Source organism: Tachypleus tridentatus, chromosome 13 (genome assembly GCF_004210375.1).
Source record: "Tachypleus tridentatus isolate NWPU-2018 chromosome 13, ASM421037v1, whole genome shotgun sequence".
NCBI lineage: Eukaryota > Metazoa > Arthropoda > Merostomata > Xiphosura > Limulidae > Tachypleus > Tachypleus tridentatus.
In genome coordinates this window covers 219,614,938-219,636,191 of record NC_134837.1, presented here as the reverse complement: position 1 = coordinate 219,636,191, position 21,254 = coordinate 219,614,938, and the positions used below count along the sequence as shown (strand labels likewise).

The 21,254-nt window shown below is 31.9% G+C and overlaps 1 protein-coding gene across 1 annotated transcript in view; it reads left to right on the top strand.

Annotated features, from left to right (window-relative positions):
* Positions 1–20,731, top strand: part of sicily (NADH dehydrogenase (ubiquinone) complex I, assembly factor 6 homolog sicily) — a 34,854-nt gene extending 14,123 nt beyond the window's left edge. The window contains exons 4-10 of the mRNA XM_076475155.1: positions 9,413–9,454; positions 10,395–10,451; positions 11,355–11,457; positions 17,007–17,140; positions 17,627–17,728; positions 18,731–18,787; positions 19,808–20,731. Of these exons, the coding sequence (XP_076331270.1) occupies positions 9,413–9,454; positions 10,395–10,451; positions 11,355–11,457; positions 17,007–17,140; positions 17,627–17,728; positions 18,731–18,787; positions 19,808–19,936 (624 nt within the window). The 3' untranslated portion in view covers positions 19,937–20,731. The remainder of the gene's footprint in view (positions 1–9,412; positions 9,455–10,394; positions 10,452–11,354; positions 11,458–17,006; positions 17,141–17,626; positions 17,729–18,730; positions 18,788–19,807) is intronic.
* The last annotated feature ends 523 nt before the right edge of the window (positions 20,732–21,254 follow it).

Below are 21,254 nucleotides of genomic sequence, written 5' to 3'. Positions count from 1 at the left end.
ACTCAGAGATATCATGTTGTGGTTCCTTGATGTATGCTCATTGCAGTGGCATGGACCATGATGCCTGAGAGTGCAAAATGGATCTCATTGTGCTAATTGTAGTGGCTATCACCCATCTTACTTTTGTTCATGCTCTAGGTGGGTGGAGGGAAAAGAGGTACAGCATTTGAAAATGTTTCACAACATTTCTTACCCTGAGACTTGATTTACTGTCTACCACTCCATTTCAGACATATGCTGCTGCACATCATTCCACTGCTACAGTGAGAGTGCAGAAAGATCTCTCTGTGTATTTGACAGAGTTGTTTTCAAACCACTTGAAGAATCTGTTGCCTTCCAGGGTTAAGAGAGTTGATGAATCAAAGTCAACACCTATCTCTATCCCCACCACATTCCTTCCAGTGACTCCCCAGATCCACTTTCTTTGGCTCCAGAATTTGGCATTTCCTTGGGTCATTTTTCTTCAGCCTTGTGATCCAGAACAATTATTTGTTCACCCTCAGTCACTGGAATCTTCATCTACCAACCAAGGGCAGGATCAATGGAGGTCAATAGACCTCTTTCTTATAAAGAGGATAAAGAGAAAAGATGTGGTCAAAAATGGAAGGGCTCTCTGCCCAGTTCTCCTCCATGTAAATAAAAATGACCACATTGATACAGTGGCACTGTCTAGGTTTCCATTCTAATTTAGGTGACATCAAGGTACTGATTGATTCTTATTATCCTTTGTTTCTTTCCTTTCCTTACAGGTTGTGTGATGGATGAGTGCATGGAGGTGTGGCACTGCTGGTTGGCCAGTATGTGTCAACTCTATCTTTGCGACTTGATACACCCCTGGAGCCCATAGCTATGCATTTGTCCCCAGGTCATACTATCACTCTGTTTTCTCTACCTGTCTCCTGGAGAGACCTATGATCAATCAGACCTTTGATGCTCTTGTTGAACAATTGCATTCTCCCTTTTTAATCCTGGGGGACATTAATGGGCATAATCCCCTTTGGGAAGTTTCTGATAATTTTAGGGGTCACACTGTAGAGCTTATGCTCTCGGATCACAACCTTTCTCTCTTCAATACTAGTGTTTATACTTATTTTCATGCACTTAGTTTTTTACTGCTATTGATCTCTGTGTCTGCTCCCCTTCACTTTTTTCTCACTTTTCTTGGAGGGTTGACAGTGACCCATGGGGCAGTAATCATTTTGAGAGAGACTGGTCATGGTGAATGCCATCCGACCCGCATGCCTCAGTGGGAGCGGGACCAGGCCAACTGGCCCTCTTTCTCTGCTCTCTCGGAACTTGATCCTGCTGTCAACTGTAAGTCATTGATAGATGACTGAGTGGGAGCAGTAACTGATCATATTGTACAAGCAACTGCTCAATCTGTTCTTAAAACCTTGACTTGTTTTCCATCATATCCTTGTCTGTGGTGGAATCATGCCTGCCACATGGCACAGAAAGCTCAAAAATGTGCCTGGGATACCTTTTATAAGTGTCCCACACTTTCAAACTGCATGGCTTTCCTGTGAGCCAATACATATGCTCAGCATATAAGGTGTCAAAGCCAGAAGGAATCTTTGATTAAGTTTACAACCAACATGTCTTCTACCACCAGTTCCAAATGCATATGGGGCAAGATTTGGAAGGTCAGTGGGGAGTATAATTCTGTCCCACTTTCGATCTTGCTCTCTGATGGCCAGGAAGTTATTAATGCCCAGAGCATTGCCAGTAATCTCAGTAAAAGTTTTTCTCATGCATCTAGCACTTCTGCTTCATCCCCCAACTTCTTATCCATGAAGACTCGGGCAGAGTGATCACCTCTTTCTTTTTGTCTCTATGAGTATAATTGACCTTTTACACTGATGGAACTCAAGCTTGCTTTTCATTGGTCTAGTAGTACATCAGATGGATCCAAAGATATACACTGCAAGATGCTGCACCATGTTTCTACTCCCTCTCTTGCTATTTTTCTAGTTGTATTTAATCAGATCATGCAGGAGAATGTTTTTCCTGATTCTTGGCACCATGTCATTGTCCTCCCTTTCTCTAAGCCTGGGAATGATGCCAAAATTATTTCAAACTTTCATCCATTTGCTTTAATGAGCTGTCTTTGTGAGATCTTAGAGAGGATGGTTAATGCTCATCTTGTTTGGTTCCCTGAATCAAACAACCTCCTCTTACCCATCTTGTGTGGATTTCGATGGCAGCACTCCACCATGGACCACCTGATTTGACTTGAAGCATCAATCAGGGAAGCCTTTCTCAAGTGGCAATATCTTGTTTTTGTATTTTGTACCTTGAGAAAATTTATGATACTACGTGTAGGTATGGCATCCTGCAAGATCTCCATTAGTATAGGTTGCATGACGATTTCCCCCTTTTTATTAAAATTTTTAATGGATAGAGGATTCCAGGCCCATGTGGGTTTAACACATTCTCATTCGTTCCCACAGGAAGTTGAGTGTCACACTTTTCATTATAAAGATTAATGCCATCAGTGGACAACTCCCCCTGCAGTTGCAAGTGATCTCTATGTCAACAACTTGCATATCTCGTCAATCTTCGAGTATGAGGTTTACTGAGCGGTAGCTACAGACTACCCTCAGTTATTTACTTAAGTGGATCTTTTCACTCTTTAAAACTGCCTTCAACAAAGTATTTATCCCAATCCCAAGCTTTGTTTCAGAGAAGTTGAATTTCCTGTGGTCCCCGAGGCAAAGTTCTTGGGGCTTATGTTTGACTGTAAGCTGACTTTTGTTCAACACATCAAGCAGCTATGCATCAAGTGTACAAGGGCACTGAATGTCTTTTATGCCCTTTCTTCCACCTTTGAGGAGCAGGTTGATATTCTATGCTAAAGATCTATCATGCTCTCATTCAATAAAAATTGGACTATGGATCTCTGGTCTGTGGCTCTGTCAGGACCTCATCATTGAAGATGTAGGACCCTGTTTACCATCAGGGGCTTAGGCTATACACGTGGGTGTTTTGGACTTCTCCAGTCTACAGTTTGTACACTGAGTCTCATGAATCTTCTCTGCATCTCCACCATTTGCAACTGTCTTTACTGTATCTTCAAAACTTTGATCTTTACCATAACATCCCACCATTTTGGCCTTTGTTTCCAGGTACAGTTGGATGAATTGGGTCTGTCCTTGGATGACATTGCTGTATCCACTGGTCAGCCAATCCTACCATGACTTATTATCATCCCCATATGTGACCTTTCTTTGAGTCATCTGAAGAAGGTGGATACTCCCAACTGGGAGTACTGTCTTCTATTTGCTGAACATCTTTTGAACTATCCTTCCATTCCCTTTTTTATGGATGGTTTGAAATTAGGTAACTCTGAGGGATCTGCCATGGTTTGTTGTGGTTTGTTGGTTGCACATAGAGTTCCATCTACAGTTTCTATGTTCACCACCAAATACTACAACATTTCTCTTGCTTTGATCACATAGAAGCTATGTAGTACATGAGCTGTACTATTTAAACCAACTCGCTTAGCTCTCTACTGGCTCTGGAATTGCTTCACATTAGTTCTTGCCATGTTCTTGTCAATATTCAAAAACAGTTGGTTCATTTTTCTTTATTATCTACTTCTATCCAGTTTTTCTGTATACAGCCCACATTGATATTTGAGGAAACGAGCTTGCTGACACTACAACTAAATCTGTCTGCTCTGGTGCTATCACTGCCATTTCTGTTCCATAAATGGACTATGGTCCTGTATTCAAGGCTTGGCTCCATGCCAGTTGGCAGTCAACTTGGAGTGAGAAACATGACAACAAGCTTTTCAAGATCAAGTCTTCTGTTGTTCTTTGACCATCCTGCTTTCATAAGTATTGGAAGGAGGAGATTGTTCTTACTAGGCATTGCATTGGTCACAGTTTCTTAACTTATCATTTTCTTTTATCTGGGACTGATGTACCAATGTTTGGTCTGGGTGACACTCAAGTCACAATAGCCCATATTTTACTGTCATTTCATCCTTACAATTATGAGCAATGGCAGTATTTTAGACATATTTTTAAAATAGGTTCATCCCTGATATTGGACAGTGTCATTGGTGATGATGATGGTATCCACCTTACTAATATTCTTAAATTTTTAAAAGCCATTCACCATTTACACTCTATTTAAGTTTTCATGAGCTGTTAAAAGTTTATTTAGTTTTACATTGATTCATTTTTACATTTTATAACGAATTTACTTTTATGTTTTTTACCAGTTGTTGGTGCAGATAGTCTAGTAGCTTTTCACCAATAAATGCCAAACAACCTACCCTAAAAATTAAGTCAGTTTAATATGAACAACATGTTCTTATGCACATACAGAATGAATGTATATTTGTATATAAGCATATGTAAAACATACATTAAATGTGCTACACGTATTTTTCTTTTCTAAGATCTATTTTAAGTGTTTTATCAAAATATGCTATGTTGAATTGCATACAAAGCTTAGTTGATAAATAGTTTTATAGGTATCATCAGGGAATGGTGAAAGTGGATAAACATGATTGCTAATTTAATTTTATCTAAGTTAAATAGAATTAGGCAAATAGTGGAATATGCTAATTCAATAATTATTGAATTTATTAATCAGTTCCATTGAAATAATTAATTTTTCCCATGGTAATGCCAACACAATCTGCCAGGGATAATGCATTGTTATTGTTACATTTTTGTTCACCATATTTTTATAAATGGTCCTTGGGCCAGTTGCACATATTAAGTGCTCTAAGACTGTTCACTTGTATCTATTTACATAATTATTTACCATTTTAATATGAAGAACATGAAATATTTGCACATTGATGAAATTAAGAATAAATGGTAAATTTAAGTTGCTGTTTTTTTCAGGTTTGTTTTCAAACAGTGAAAAATAGCTTTATTATACTAGTCTATGAGGGTATTAGATAAACTTGTATTGAAAATGTAATTCTAAATAAATGACATTCATTAATTGCATGTTATGAAAGCTAGTCTTTAAAGAAACAGTTTGCACTTTAATGGTTAAAAATGTCAAAGAAATAATGAAAATATGAGGAAAACTTTATGTTAAGTACTATTCAAGCTTTAATCTTCACAAATGGGCTATATTAAGATTAACTTGCCTGTTAAAAGTACCATAAGGTTTTTCTCATATTACATAGAATCATAACTCAGTTTATTTTAAGGAATGTATTTTTTGTGCTTTAAACAAATTCACTATTTTCTTTGCGATTTTATAAATTTAGAATATTTAATAAAGTCTACACAAGACTAGTATTCATATTTTTAACTTGTTTTAGTATTTTAAAAGATATCTTCAAACTACCCTTCATTTAATTTGGTAAGTTAAATAAGATGCAACAATTTAGAATTAAGTTTTTCAGATTTGCAGCACAGTAAAAACTTTTATTCAGCTGAAGATATGATTCCTACTCCCACTATATTTTTTACAAGACTACTAAAATTTTTAAATTTTTGTTGCTGAAAAGGAACATTAGATTGTGACATTGATTAAAATCAGAAACAAAAACTAAACATTTTAATATTTTCATTGGATAGTACCTTTCTACATGGCCTTTAAAATACTCTCACCAGTATGGTAAAGCACTTCATGTCCAACTAGGGTCAGTAAGGTTGGAAAAAAAAAACAGTATAAGATTGCAATAGAAAACTGAATTACTTTATAATAAATAAACCAGGTCTTTCATAAAATAATTGTATTGTTGAAGAAAATAATATAGAATTTTTAGAGAGAGCTGAGATATCTAACTTTAGTATACTGTTACTAAATAAATAAATTTTTTAAATAAAACTAATAGTTCTTAGAATTCATGTTATAATACATAAAAATATTATCACAGTATACTGAGACAATTAATTTACACAAATTCATTCAGATTGTAGAAAAATGTAGTACAGTATTTACTGTTTAATAAATAAACTTGTCATGATACCAGATTATAATGGTCTATAAGGTGAAAGTTGGAATATTATTAAATATTAAGTTCTTTAGCACTAAATCTATTTTTAATATGTATATATTGTTTTAATGGCATGTAAATGGCTTTTAACTTTAAGAGCAATCACATAATTCTAAAGCATTTGGCATGAAACTACACAAGGACTGTAGTATAAACTCTCAAAAGAAATTTGCAGCTCTGGAGTTGGATACATGTGTATATAATGGGTTGTAACTTGATTGGCATTTTAAACTTTAACCAAATGCAGAATATTACTAAATGTTTTACAACATTTAACTGTATAGATAACATTTAAATAATGTTTTGCAAATAATAAACAGAAATATATTTACCAAAAGTAAAAGCAAAGAATTATAAGATAACAGTTTTTTGTTGTTTCCTGCTGTGTAACTGTTGTGAAGCATAGCTGTAAGTTGTTTAACATAGTCACATAAATGATGAATAGCACATGTTACACTGCTATTGAAGAGAGCAATTTTTACAAAATATTTTTAGTAGACATAGAATTATACAATAAAAATAAAGCACATTTATCTATTTTTATACTATTATTTTATTTTCCCTACATAATAATAACTATTTTTTTTAAAAGACTCTTGTACTCTGTTAGTTTATGACCAAAAATTGTTGTAATGTTTGTTAATGTCATTTGTTACAAACACCATAAGAGATTGGTGTGATGATGTTTTTAACTGTACATGGCGATCTAAAGATTTTTGTTAAATCAGCTGATGAAGACATACTTTATTATAATAAAAAGTTAAAGTTAACATAAAATCTAACTTACTAAATTATTTAAAGTATTACTTCACCAACACTATATGGATGGGTTTTCTTCAAAGTATCCATCAACAACTTGACTACAAAGCATAAGATTGTTGAGTGAGATAGCTGTCAGTGTGGTATATGAATATACCATGCATTTCTGTCTGCTAATATAATGTCATTTATTTTAACTTTATTTTTTGCTCTATATATGTGCAGGTTTTAAATAAAATATGATCAAGAGAGGGGTTAAGTTGATTTCCTTTTATCCTCTGGAAGTAATAACTGTCCTTGTCCAAGTATGGTACCAGAGTTGGATGATTAGTGACATTTGCTAATTGATTAATTGTTGGGCTCATTAAATGATTAGATTAAACTAATTAGTTATTCACACAGGAGATGGCCAAAATAAATGTAATGCTAAACATTAGGTTTTGATAACCCTACTAGACAGAAAACATACAACTTGTAGCAGAGCTTTATTCTTAATGAGAAACAAACATAATGACAATATTTTGATTACTAAGCATGCAAGTTAACATGCAGTTAACCCTCGACCAATAGAAGTGTGACACATCCTCTTATTGTAGCTGATTTCTTCTAACAGTTTCACCCAATCTTCATTTCTCAATTTGGCACAATGGTGTTAAGGCTTAGTGCTTAATTTTTTATTTTCTTTCATACATTTTAAAAATTTTAGTGTTAGTTGTCATGCACAGCACCCTTCCATGGTTCCTAGCTCCCGTTGTTTATCCATTGGAATCCATCCATTCTTGTGATGGAATAGTCTTAATAATTCTGGAGTTTTGGGCAGAATTCAGTAAATGAAGCTCCATAATGATAAGAAAACTTAGAGATAAAAGGTGTAGATTCAGGTGCTCTTCCACATGTGGGGCCCTAGACAATTGCCCAGTTTACCCAATAGATAAAAACCACCTGTATTTGTGACAATATTTTGAATACTTAAATAGTTGGAATAATTTAAAAGAGTAATAATTTGAAACCCTAATTTTGATTAGTTAATTATTTTTGCTAGCTGTGACAATAATTAATTAAGCTGAACAAACTTGAAATTAATGAATAATAACAACAGAAAATTATGGTGGTGTTTTTTTTTTAACTTAGGTAGTAAAAAGTATAATCAAAAGTAATAATAATTGGAAATTCTAATTTTTTTTATTCATTGATCTAATTAACTGTGGCAATACTTTGTATAGGTGTAATAATTTAAAATATTAATAACTGAAAAAAAATATTTTTGATTGTTTGATTATTTTCATATAAAAATGATTTTGTTGAAATTTTGATTGATTATTTTGTAACACAAAATGTTGCTGTTCCATCCTGGAACAATGGTAAGTTTAGGGAATTACAACTCTAAAATCATGGTTTTAATTTCCCCGTGATGGACACAGCAGATAGCCTGGTGTTGCTTTGCTATAAGTAAACACACACACACTAAATGTTGCATGTAGGTAATCAAGTTAATTGCACATATGTTGTGTTAATACATCTCTTTTAATAACAATAACTTTACTGTGCACAAACCACTGATGTGCAACTTAAAATAAAATGATTCTTATATCTTGTCACTGACCCACCCAAACTAATTACACAAATGTATCATACAACAATGAGTTTCTAAACTTCTACCACTTGAAACAAAAAATGTAATGCTTACTGATTTGTTCTTCAGATTTTTTTAATGATTTTTTTGCATTGATGTACAGTGTTCCTTTGGACAAATTTTCATTGCAAATTATTATTTTACCTAAAGAAAACTAGTAGAATGACAACCTAGATCCTAAACAGTTTTGTTTCTGGTTTTATCTGTTAAATTGTTCCATGTTTGTCTCTGAAATCCAACCAGTCATAGATAAATGACAGGTTTGTAATGTGACTTAGTTTTTGTGAATTTGTTTCCTTTTATTCTTTTTATCAAATTTGTTTCAGCTTTACTCTTTTTGTACATATAAACCTCTTGTTTGACTGATTTAAGTCGGCTATTCAAGGCTACACCTTAGCCAGTAAAAATACACAATTTTTACCACAACTTCTGCTTTAATTTACTAATAATCATATTTTTAAATTGACTTACAGAAATATTATCTGGCCCAGCTGTGTGTATAAGGGTAAAAGATAAAGAATGTTTACTGCTTTAAGTTTTTCAAAACAAATGTCACAGTCACTGTAGACAGGACCTATAGTGACTCATTACAATCGGAGGTGTGGTGGAACTGAAAAATAGTTGTACTTAGATTTATTTATACAACTCATTTAATGATAAAGAATTTTTTACAATAATTTCATGGTCCATAAGAACATGCAAGTTACATAAAATTCAGTATTGCAATTAATGTTTTTAATTGTTGTTGTTGTTGGATTATCACTTATATGACAAAGATTACAGATTTCACCTATTTGATGATTTGTTTATGCCATGAATTTGTCTGTTAAAAATAATTGCTCACAGACTGATAGTAAAAAAAATAGTTGTTTTATATAACTATAGGTGTTTACCATTTGTTGTGGTTTATAGCTTTTCAATATTTTTATCTGAATATCACTGTTAAACAGTATATACTGCTAAAACTAAATGCTTGATTCCTAAAGAACAGTAATATTAGTGCTCTTGTTTTTATTAATTTTTGTTTGATTTTCATTTTATTACAGGGTCAACCTCCACAACAACCAATCGCTTTGGAGTTAGCAAGGGTAATTTGTTTAAAACATTTTTTATTTTCAGAAAAATGAAGTACTATAGTTTAAATATTTTTTAATGTTTGTTTGTCAAAGAGCTGTAGATGTTTCATTTGGGTGAGCAAAAATGTATAAAATAAAGTATATTTTCTCCTATTTCTGTACATAATTAGTGAAATTTGATAATTAATCAATAATCAAGTTTAGTAATTGTTTATGTTCAACTAATTTACTATTTTTCTTTGAGACTTAGAGGTAGAATAATTAAAAATAGTAATAATTGGAAACACTATTTTTGATTAACCAATTATTTCTGTAAATAATGACACTAACAGATTAATGTAAAAAACTTTTGGTCGAAACTATTAATGAAAAATCATTTTGATTACTTGAATGGTTGTACTACACAAAACATTAATTCTTATTTGTTGATTATTTTCATGGCAATCTATTTAATCATGATTTTGATTAATTAATAGTTTTACATGACACTAATTGATACAATCAATACTCGTAGCTAATACCATAGAATATGGTACAAAAGTACATATGATAGGTGTGTTTAAATAGAAGCTGTGAATAAAATTTCTTTTGAAAGTTCATATAGGAATTAAGAATGGTAACTGATATGAAACTCAATTGATATTATGGAATTATAAACTTTTTCCTTTATATGCTGGGCAGGTAATGTAGTTTTTATTTATTTTTAAAATAATGTTTTTAGAAGAAGCACTTCAGACAATAATCATTGTAATCAAAACTTACTTAATCTTATTTATCTAATCAGAAAAGATTGTTAGAGAAATAATTACATGCATCTACAACTAAAGTATCAAATTTACTAAAAGTACTTGCCAAAAGTATATTATTATTACAATTTATTTACATTTCTATACATCTCTTTAAATGGTATCCATTGGTGCAGTATTATTGTAGTAGCATACTTTTCTTCCAGATCTTGAAACGTCAAAAGTTATCAAAGCTTTGGTTTCAACGTATGCTTGACAGTAGAGTAAGTTTTTGTATTGTTGTTTGACATAATTTCTCTATTTTTTGTAATTTTGTTACATAAAAGAAGATAAGTATGAATATATTAGAAGGAAAGTGATGAAAGAATTAATGTGGATTGGGATGAGTGGCACATGTTTGTTAATAGTCTGAACTAAATAATTATATTTCTGGTACCACCTGTAATATATTCAAGCATTCTTGAAGAGATTGCACTTTGGATATACCTGAGTTATACATTTTTATGAATTGATAGTATAAGAAAATAATTAGTCATTTATATCTTAATAAATAAAGGGGAAACATAAAATGATTCTATAATGAATTTATAGCAAGAACTATTTATTCAAAATTTGCTTGTTGAGAAATTACTACAAATCTTCCATTTTTGATAACATTTAAATTATTAGATCAAAATGTTTTTTTCCCGAGATCATCAGGCAGACTTTACATAATTTGTAAAATAGAAACATTTATTAAAAACAAAAGTTTGTCTTTACTTAAGTTTTTGAAAGTTTCATAAATATAATAACAGTTTAACAGTATACAAGTCCTAATTGTTATGTAGTCAGAAATCAGAATTTGGGTTGTTACATAAAACAACTTCAAACTGAAGCCACTGTCATACACTTTTTTATTACAAACTTATTTTATTTACCAGAAGGAGTGTATGAAATATATACATACTTCTTGGACATATTTATGAAATAAATTTTCTGTAGAACAAATTGTCTTCTCATTTTATTAGGTTATATTGAGTAATTTTCTAAATGGCAGACAAGTACAATTAGCACCTGGTATTGAAGTGATGTAACATTCAAATAAACAGAGGAACTTAGAGTTGTCTGGGTTTACAGCACAGATTGTACTTCAAAGAGCTAAGTATAATATGTTGTTTGTTTTTTAGGAATGCCTGCTTTCAGAAACAGGTCACCAAACTATAGAAGAACTTGAAGATTATGCTGAAAGATCTGTTTCTTCTGTTTATTACTTAATTCTACAGTCTATGGGTAAGTGAATCGTCTGGTTCTTTAGTGTATTGCTTCTATATATATTGATAAGTGAAAAATATATTTCTTCTACTTATTACTAAATTTTATAGTCTATATGTAAGTGAAAAACTAAGTTTTGTTTGTTTATTTCTTAATTCTGTAATGTATGGAAAGTAAAAAGTATATCTTTAGTAAATATATATATCTTTAGTAGATTATTTCTTCTACTTATTACTTCGAAAAACTAAATTTTTGTTTGCTTATTTCTTAATTCTGTATATATATATATATATATATATATATATATATATAGGTAAGTGAAAGATCTATTTCTTCTGTGTAGTACTTAATTCTACAATCTTTGTGTAAGTGAACAACTTTTGTTTGTTTATTTCTTAATTCTACAATCTATTGCTAAGTGTTTTCAATATGATACCATATCTCTCACATGACAATATTTTTTCAACTTGTGTTGCTCTCTATGTTTGCAATTTTAATCACCACTAGTTTTGATGCTTCCATTTACTTTCAAGTAATTTTTCTTTTCTTGGGTCAATGGAGTGTTTGGTTTCCAAAGCCAAATCCTTTCGTTCTCTATTTGTGTGCAAGATTCTGTCACTTTTGGGAACCTGGGCTTCCTTAGATTTCCACTTTATCATCCTCTCCTTTCTCCTAATAGAGTAGAGAAGTTCTTGTCATTTACCAGTTCTTGTCTGCTTAATTGGTAGAACACAAATTTTCTTTTGAGTATGACTGATTACACTCAGTTGAGAGTAGGGTAGTAGTACTCTATTAATGTAGATGGTGAGTATTTTTCTCATACTGTAAGCCAAAAGAAAATTCCTGATGTCACCTGATTTTGAACAGGACAAATCCACCACATGCAATTTCCCCTCCAGCTGGCTTACCCTCGCCTTAAGGTTTCATGTATGTTGTCTCCCATGAGGTGTGTTGGAGTAGCACAGGACCACTGGATGTAAGTTCTCATACACGTGGCTGGTAGGGGCCCTCCTCTATCTGAAAACAAATGACATTTCTGATGCCACCTGGTTTAAAGCCAAAGTTGATCAAACACATTTGCATGCCAGCTTACTACTGTTGACTGAATGTCAGGTTCCCAGGAGGCCTGGTATTAATTGAGTGTTGGGTTTGCACACATGCACTGTCTGGGTTATCAAGACTGAAGTTGTTTTTCCCTTCTGCTTCTTGGTATTGAGGCAAAGACAGTTGTGTCCCTTCTCCCACTGTAGACCAGAAAACAAATACTAACTGCTGCCTAGATTTGGACTGGAGTTGACCCACTGAATACAGTCTGATGTACTTTTGCCACTCTACACTATTTTGCACATCCAATTACAAACTGAATATGCATCATTTCCACCCAATTTAGTGACACGTTTTTACAAGGAGCAAACAGTATATCTGACACAGAGGAGGTACAGTCTTCTACAAGTGTAAACCTGTACATTTAGGTATCACATTACTTCTCTTCAGGTGCCTTCTGAAGAGTGCTCATTGGTGCTTTTGCATTGTTCCTTCCAACATTTACAATGTGCAATTTTAGCTATTATTTAAGCAAAGGTAATATATTGTATCAGAAGTTAGCATTTTCCTTCACTAAAAATGTATTTCTGATAGATACTCAGCTCCACTGACACTTACTACCTGTCCTCACCTCTGGTGCATTGTTGTTTCTTACTCTGGATGTGAAGATAGTGCTCTGTAGTACAGAGGAAGTGAGCTGTACTAGGAGAATGTGTCACACAACCCTATTGGTGGAACGTTTTTACATACTACAACAGGAAATTATGTAATGTTAGATGAGAGCATCAAGGCTAATGGTGAGTAAAAATTGCACATATAGAGGGCAGTACAAGTCTAACTATTTTGTGAGAGAAGGGGGTAAGTATCTATTTAAAATTCATTTTCAGCACAGGAATATGTTAACTTTTCTGCCAATTACCCAACAAATACATTTACCTAATATATGTATATTAATAACATAGTGGTTTGGTAGTGATTACATAGTTAATTTATTTAACATTTATGTAAAAATGTGGAATACAAGAAATGTTATTTATACATAGTAATATTAGGCAATGGAACTACTAACATACAGTCAATTTAGTGTATCACAATACCAACATGGTACATTTCTGTTACATTCCACTACCTTTCTGGCAACATGATACTACCTTCCATTGCTTTCTACTTCTTCGTACCTATAGAGTATCCTGTTTATATGTTTCATCTTCAACCAGAATACTTTTAATATGTTCATTTGCAAAAAATAAGTAAGAAGTAAATCATTTATTCAATATCTTTGATACAACATTACAATTTACAAAAACAAAAACAAAAAGTTATTCTCTTTATCTCTTCCAAACTGTTAAATTCACTCTAACATGTGTCAACCATCAGGCCTTTCACTCCTGTGACAGTTACTTTTATGATTTTTGACTTTCTGTGACTAAACTTCTCTTGCTCATGACTTGACTCTTATTCACTTTCTTTCTGTTCTCACTTGTCTTGTTGCAACTATTTATATGCCTATGACTTAAACATTCTAAGAATTTTGATAGTCTCAGCATCAATGAGTTATCGACACAACATTTGATAACCTTAACAATGATTAGTTACAAACACAAAATAATTAATAACACCTACACTAAACAGTCTCTTATATCTGACATGAACCCCTCTTCAAGATTTTTTTTCTCTATAAACAAAGTGTTTCCATTTCATGTACTACATCTTTTCATGCAGTCTACACCAATACTCACAGTTTCTGTCTTTCCTAGTATAGGGTTCACAGTAGAGCTTAATCTTGACAAGATCCCTTCTCATAACCTTTGACTTCTTCTGAGCATTGTCCCTTAGTTTCTGTGGTGAAGGATCTTTCTTCTGTATTTCCTTCAAATTTTCTCTACCTGGTATGTTTCCTATCACCTAGTTGCATATTGGTTCCTTAATACACATAGCATCAAGGTCTCCTACATAATTTAGAGTATGAATCTTTACTTTTGTTATGGGAAACTTTCTCAATGTCCCATTAATTATCATACATAGGCATGTCTTGCTTCTCATATGCTGTACTCAGTGTCTTGTAGAACCTTCATTTTCTTGTCCCCAGTATAGCCTTCACATATTGGCATATTATGACTTGTTAGCACCTCTCGATATTTGTAATATGCTCTGATCACTATTGGCACTGTTGATCCATTTGCTAATTTGAGCTGACCATTAGTTGTGGAATGGTCAGTCATGGAAATGGCATTTTCTTCTTGTGATGAATCTGATGAGTTGTCTTGATTCTCTTTCTTCTGGCAGCAGCATTCACAATTCCAGCCACTCTTTTCTTATTTCTTATGAGCAATATATTTACAAATAGCTGCTTTATGTTGATTTTTTACTGTTGCTGGTAATGGACTTGCACTCCTTTACAGTTTGTCCTGTTTTATAACAAACATAGCATTTCTTCTTCCTTCTCTCTGTTAATTTCTTGTCACCTTCGTTAGACTGTTGCTTCTGGTTCGTCATCATTGGTTTTGAATTTAACGTGCCATTTATACTCCCTCTATGGTCTTCCACATATTGTTCTACCAGCTTTATCATCTTCTCCACATCTTTTGTTGCTTTTTCCTCTGAGAACAGTGACATGTCTGTTGAGCACATGATCTCATACTGTACTCCTCTCAGTTGATCTGCTAGTCTGTCAAAACTTTTGTCATATCTGACCAGGTCAGTCCATCTTTTGATGTATTGCTGAAGACATGCCACAAACTGAAACATAGTTTCTCTAGTGTCAGGTTTGATTTCTCTGAACTTTCAGTGAAAACGTTTCTCTGTAACTACTTATTGTTTCATAAAATAATTTTCAATTTTTCATAGTTCATGGCTTCTTCTGATATCATGCCTACATGTACTTGTAGGCTCCTTCCTGTAGGAAGTGGACTGAGCAGAGGCATACCTAAAGTATTTGACACATGGGGTAGATCCTTCCTTTGATACCCCACCAAAACAATTTTAAAATGTAAACACATAGAAAAATATATTATGTTTACAAGTAGATTTTTAAATAGTACAGTACTGTCATAAGCAAATTGGAAATAAGAAAAATGCAGGACATTTAAAATGGAGTGAACAGGTAATAGTGCATTTTATTGTATACAAAAAACACAGTAAATCCAATTTCAATGCTCAATCTGTTTTTCAAAGGTAAATATAGAGAAATCACAGTCTCTGCTTCAAACCTTAATTTATGCAAATTGATCAATGACCTCATCAAAATTCACTTTCTTTGCATATTCATGTTCAGTTTAAAGTAAAGCCAGATTTGTCAGTCTTGTCTAACTCATGGTCGTGCAAAAAAAAAAAAATTATATCAATTTCAATTTGGAAAAACTTCTTTCACATAAAGCAATAGACACATATGCAGTAAAAAAATTTCAAACACAGTGACAAGCTTGGCAGAGATTCAAAAAATCCAATTTCACAATAAACTCTAGAAACTGTAATGCTGTCCATTTCTTTGCCTCTTTAATGCTGATTTTGGCAGCTTCCAAATGCCTCTGAAGTTATACAATTTCCATACTCGTGTCTTCGTCAGAGAATTAAATGAAAATCTGAGTCCAATTTTGAATATACTTCTGAAGTTCTTCTTCTGTTGCAACCAACCAAAATGTTTGGCTGAATAACAGTGAATATTGACAGTTTGATCCATTGCCCTAGAACAAATCTCCAGTTCTTGATGAAAGTGATCAAGACATTAAAACATAGCCCTTTTTTCTTCTTCTGGCACCATCTCCTGGCTGTCACCCATGGTGGACTGCTCCTCTTGCACCCCCTTTAGTATGCCACTGATGGTCTAGTCAGTCACCTTTGCACAAGTTCTGACTTTGGACAAATCTTTCATATCTCTTCAGAAAAGCATCTGTCACCTTTTTGTTCATTAAATTTGGGCAGCTTGAATCAGCTGGCCCTGACTCCATTGTCCTTCTTCCTTCAGCTATGTGAGCTTTGCAATCTCAATTTATTTTGTTATTCTCTCTCTTTTTCCAGCCTTTCATTCCTCTAATACTCTTCTCTCTTTAGTTACCACTCTACTCTCTCTATTTCTTGTTGTTTAACAAACTCTTATAACTCCATTTAACTCAGTGAGAAAAAAGCAAGGTTAACTATAAATCTAACTGAATCAGTACTGGCTAGTTTTACAAACATTTATTGCAATACAAAGCATCCATATTGTTAATTTGATTGAATCTGACAGTTGGCAAGTGGTTATTTTTTTAATCCATTTGTAAGTTTTATAGTTATGGCTTTTATATGCATATTTATTCCACAATATGCTGCTTTGCAAAACTCAAATAAAGTAGAATATGGTTTAATTTTTCTCGGGTGATAGAAAGTAAGGGTTTTAGAATATTAAGTTCATGTAGCACATGGCAGCATAGTCAACTAGATTTTCTTATGGCAAAGAAAGCAATCAGTTTAAATGTTTTCATTTATTTATTTTTAATATGTTGTCTCTCTCAGGACATATTACATGTAAGCTCCCTTATTGCCAGGAATAACAGATCTTCAGTGTGACCATGCTGCTAGTCATCTAGGCAAATGTCAGGGGATTACTAACTTGTTACGTGGTGTTCCTTTCAATGCGTCGAGAGGACGAGTCTACCTTCCTACTGATGTGCTCATTAAGGTTTGTTGGCATCATGTATACTTTCAGAAAATAATTATATAAAAATTATTTATGGTGTGTGTTCTCATAATTAGTTCATCACAGATTGCGAAAAAGAAGGGCTTAGAGTCTTCCTGAACTGTGGCTTACATTAAAATCCCACAGTTAACTTTTCAGAGAGATTGTGTTATTAATAGCATTTGTATTTAGGTTCAGAGAAAAAGATTAAATTTAATAAAAACTAGTTTAATGGTATTTTAAAGACATTAATTACTTTATAAACTAAACACTGAGGCTATATTTAAAGTAAAAGTTGGACATTCAGATTTTTCTTCACATAAAGTCTTGTATTCAAGCAATATCAAACATTGTTTTTCTTCTCTGTTTCTCTGAATTGACTACTATTTCCAAGAATTTCTTTTTAGCCTGTATTGTAGATTATAACTGGTTGTGAAAGATTGCTTTTAATATTGATCTCTAAATTGTATTTCAACCTCTTTTATAAAGCACAAAGTTTCTCAGGAGGAAATTCTTCAAGGATCCCAGGAAAAGTCAGTAACAGATGTTGTTTATGAAATTGCTTCCTTGGCACATCAACATTTAGAAACTGTGAGTATAAAGATTTTGTAAAAAATTTGTCATTATTTTTTTTCTCGATGCTGTTTTATTCTATAAAACGTTTAGGCCACATATCAAGCCTTTGTTTGTGTTACTGCAGTTTCATTCAATACAAGACAAAACTTTTTATTTATGTATTTGTAAGTGTTATTTTTGGAAAATCATTGCAACTTACATCTGTATTGGAAAGTTTAGCCTATTTTTAATGTTCTCATTTTTTGAAAAGATATTTTTGATGCAGAAGTTACAGAGACATACTATTTTTCTATAGTTTCTTCCATTTTCCAACAATTTCCAGTCAATGGCTATTTCTTAATTTCTTGGCAGATTGACTTAACATGTGGTAGGGTTATTTATACTATAGTCCAATATGCCTAGACTCCTCTTTTTTTCTTCTTTTTTTTCTTTTTATTTAGGCCTCATTAAGAATTTTACGAAGTTAAAAAACAAACAACCCAAAAATGTATGTTTTGGGCTTCTGTGCAGTAATATTTACAGCAATCTGTATGGAAGTTGACACAAATATAAATTTTTATGTGCCTATCACAATGAAATACAAAAAGTGGATTTACCCAATTTAAGTCTTTCTTTTTTTTTTTTTAGGGGGCCCAAATCTTACAAAAACCATACTTTTTGTGTTTTTGATCAATTGCTTAGCTGTATTTTACTAAATTTACATAGTAACTTTTATACAAAGATACTTTTTGTAGGTCCCAAGAAGTGATATAGGCAGTTTTGATTTCTTTTTCTGTCAAAAATGGCCAGGTTGGGACTGCTTAGAACAAACATATCATATATGTTGGCCTCTTTAATTCTCTTTATACTTTCATATGTTTTGCATGTATAATCTTATATCAGTAGAAAACAGTTGTGTTATTTTGAATTAGTATCAATTCAGGGAAGTTTCAGTATAAGAAAGAAACAATTTTTAATGTCTACTAGTTTTTATTGCTTTGTAGGTTAGGTTTTACTTTGTATTTCCTTTTGTTCCAGGCTAGGTCCTTCAAGAAAGATGTTCCACCAGCAGCAAGAGTTGTATTCCTTCCAGCAGTAAGCATATTCCATAAATTATGTAACAAATCTTTAAAATGATGACTAAAATCTCATTATCATAGAAAAGAAAAAGCATTTTTGATAATTCTCCATTTGTTGGATATGTTATGCTATGTATATATATTTAGAAACACAATTTGCATTTAAAGTTATTAGACTTAGCTGTCCCTAGATTTGGCTGTTTTTAATCTTAATTTGTGTGATGTATATAATAATTGATGATAAACAAGTCATTATTAAATTTCCATGATTCCTTCTGAGAGTTTGCTCAGATGATAAATTTAGTATGTAGGCAACATTACACCTTCAGATATAAAATATAAAATTTCCTAATCCAGTTTGGGTCAAGCCTGCATCATACTAGGTTAATATTTAGTTATCTGTCTTGTTACAACTTAATTGCTTGCAGACTGTCTGCAAGTCTGAGATACAAATTTGTGAAGGTAGGTAAAACAGTTTTAAATGCTGTAAATTCATTTTTATCATCATTAGCACAGAGATTACATTTGTGAAATAGTTAGTAGCTACAGAGACTTTAATTATTATATATGTTTCACCAGTTAGTGTAGAGTTGTTTTATATGTTACTATGTAACAAATAACATTCATGTGTTGTGTTGTTTATCCTTCGTACTGTAAACAAATTCTTCTACCATACTCAATTATTCAGTGAGTGGTAATAATTTAATTTCAATTATGAGAACAATGTTTTAAGTTGGCACTTTTCAATTCTTAAGGATTTCCTTTCTTTAAAATCTAGACATATTCAATGTTAATTTTCTTGTCTAGTAACTATAAGAAGTCAAAGGGTACTCTTAAAAATAATTTAAGTAAACTTGTACTCTTATTCAGTGTCTTATAATAATATTATAAAAAGTTTATAATGTTAAAATATGAATAGTATATTGGAGATAGAGATCATGTAAAAATTTGTTTTAGAATTATTTTTTTTACTTTAGGGTATGAAATAAATAGATTGTGGCAGTAATTGCATTCACTATTTTTTGTATCTTAACAGGTTGCTTGTGAAAGTTATCTTAGAAAAATACAAGAAGTCAAATTTTGTGTCTACGACCCACAACTACAGAAGAGGAATGGACGCTTGCCTTTAATCTTGTGGTGGTGTAAACTAAAAAGAACCTTTTAACTAACAGAAATATGAATTTAGAATTTTAAAAAACTTTGTTTTATTCTGTAGAATTTTGAACTTCTCTCTCTAGTTTTGTAACAGAATCCATACCCTTAATAGTAATAAAATAACTTGAAGATATGAAAATAAATATTCTGTTTATTATTTGCCAGGTTAAAGTCAGTCTAAATTTTTGTAGTCTAAATTCTTTAAAATACAAAACTGTGTTTCCTGAGTTGAAATTTCCATTGAAGAAAAATTGCTTGTTTCCAGTCAGTTTTAATGTTCTGATCCAGACATTTCAAAATGTAAATAAATTGAAGGTGTAGGAGAAACTTATAGCTGAAAACAGCTAACCTTGGAATTTTATTAACGTTTCCCATCACCTTCAAAGATTTCATTTATTCTGCAGTAAGATACTACTAATAAAACCTTGTATTTAATATTTCTTAATGCATGCATCAATGTATTTTTCAGATTTTTATAAGAAATAAGAATGTCAATTAGAAATTAATTCATGTATTTAAGTATGATTTTTTTTTATTTCATGAAATCTTTCACCCTTTATTAGGGTTTGTAATGTAGAGTTTATCTAACCTCTTATGAATATAAGTATTGAAAATGTATGCTTACTAAGTATCACCAAAAATAATCCATAAATATTTGATGATTTATAATCTCCAATATTGAATTGTTACTAAAATTTATTAAAAACAAAAAGAGCAAGTTTTCCTATTTTTTCTAAAGTTACACACATAAAGTAAGATAACTTGTTTGTATGCTTCAAATTAAAATTAGTGTTATTACATTTTACCAATCTGTAGAGTTATTATTTTCAGACAATCTCAATATTCTAATATCATGCTCAAAAATTTAGTAGTAAATTTGATCAATTTGAATATTTTTAAAATATAACTCAAACAGAAGAGAGTTCTTTAGACTTTTCTAAGTAGTTTCTTGTTATTGTTCTTAGATACTTCTTGTGAATGTAAAGTATGAAGAAGTAATTAAACATGCTTTTTAAACTATTAAGAGTGCTAAAATTAAGAAAACCATAGACTCTCTCTACTCCAGACGTTTTTATAGGTATACATTATGTTCTATTTGAAAAAAAAACTACATTAAAAACCTGAAATAGATCATCACCAGTGAATTATGTAAAAAAAATTGTAAACTTTCCTAATTTTTTACACTTGAATGATGTATTAAATTCTAAATGCTTAGTCTGGTACAACAGGAAAACTGTTTAGAGAAATTTAAAAAAAAACAACTTAAGGTATTCTGCATGATTACATTATTTCTTTTTTATTCATAAACATGAAAACTTGTGGATAAC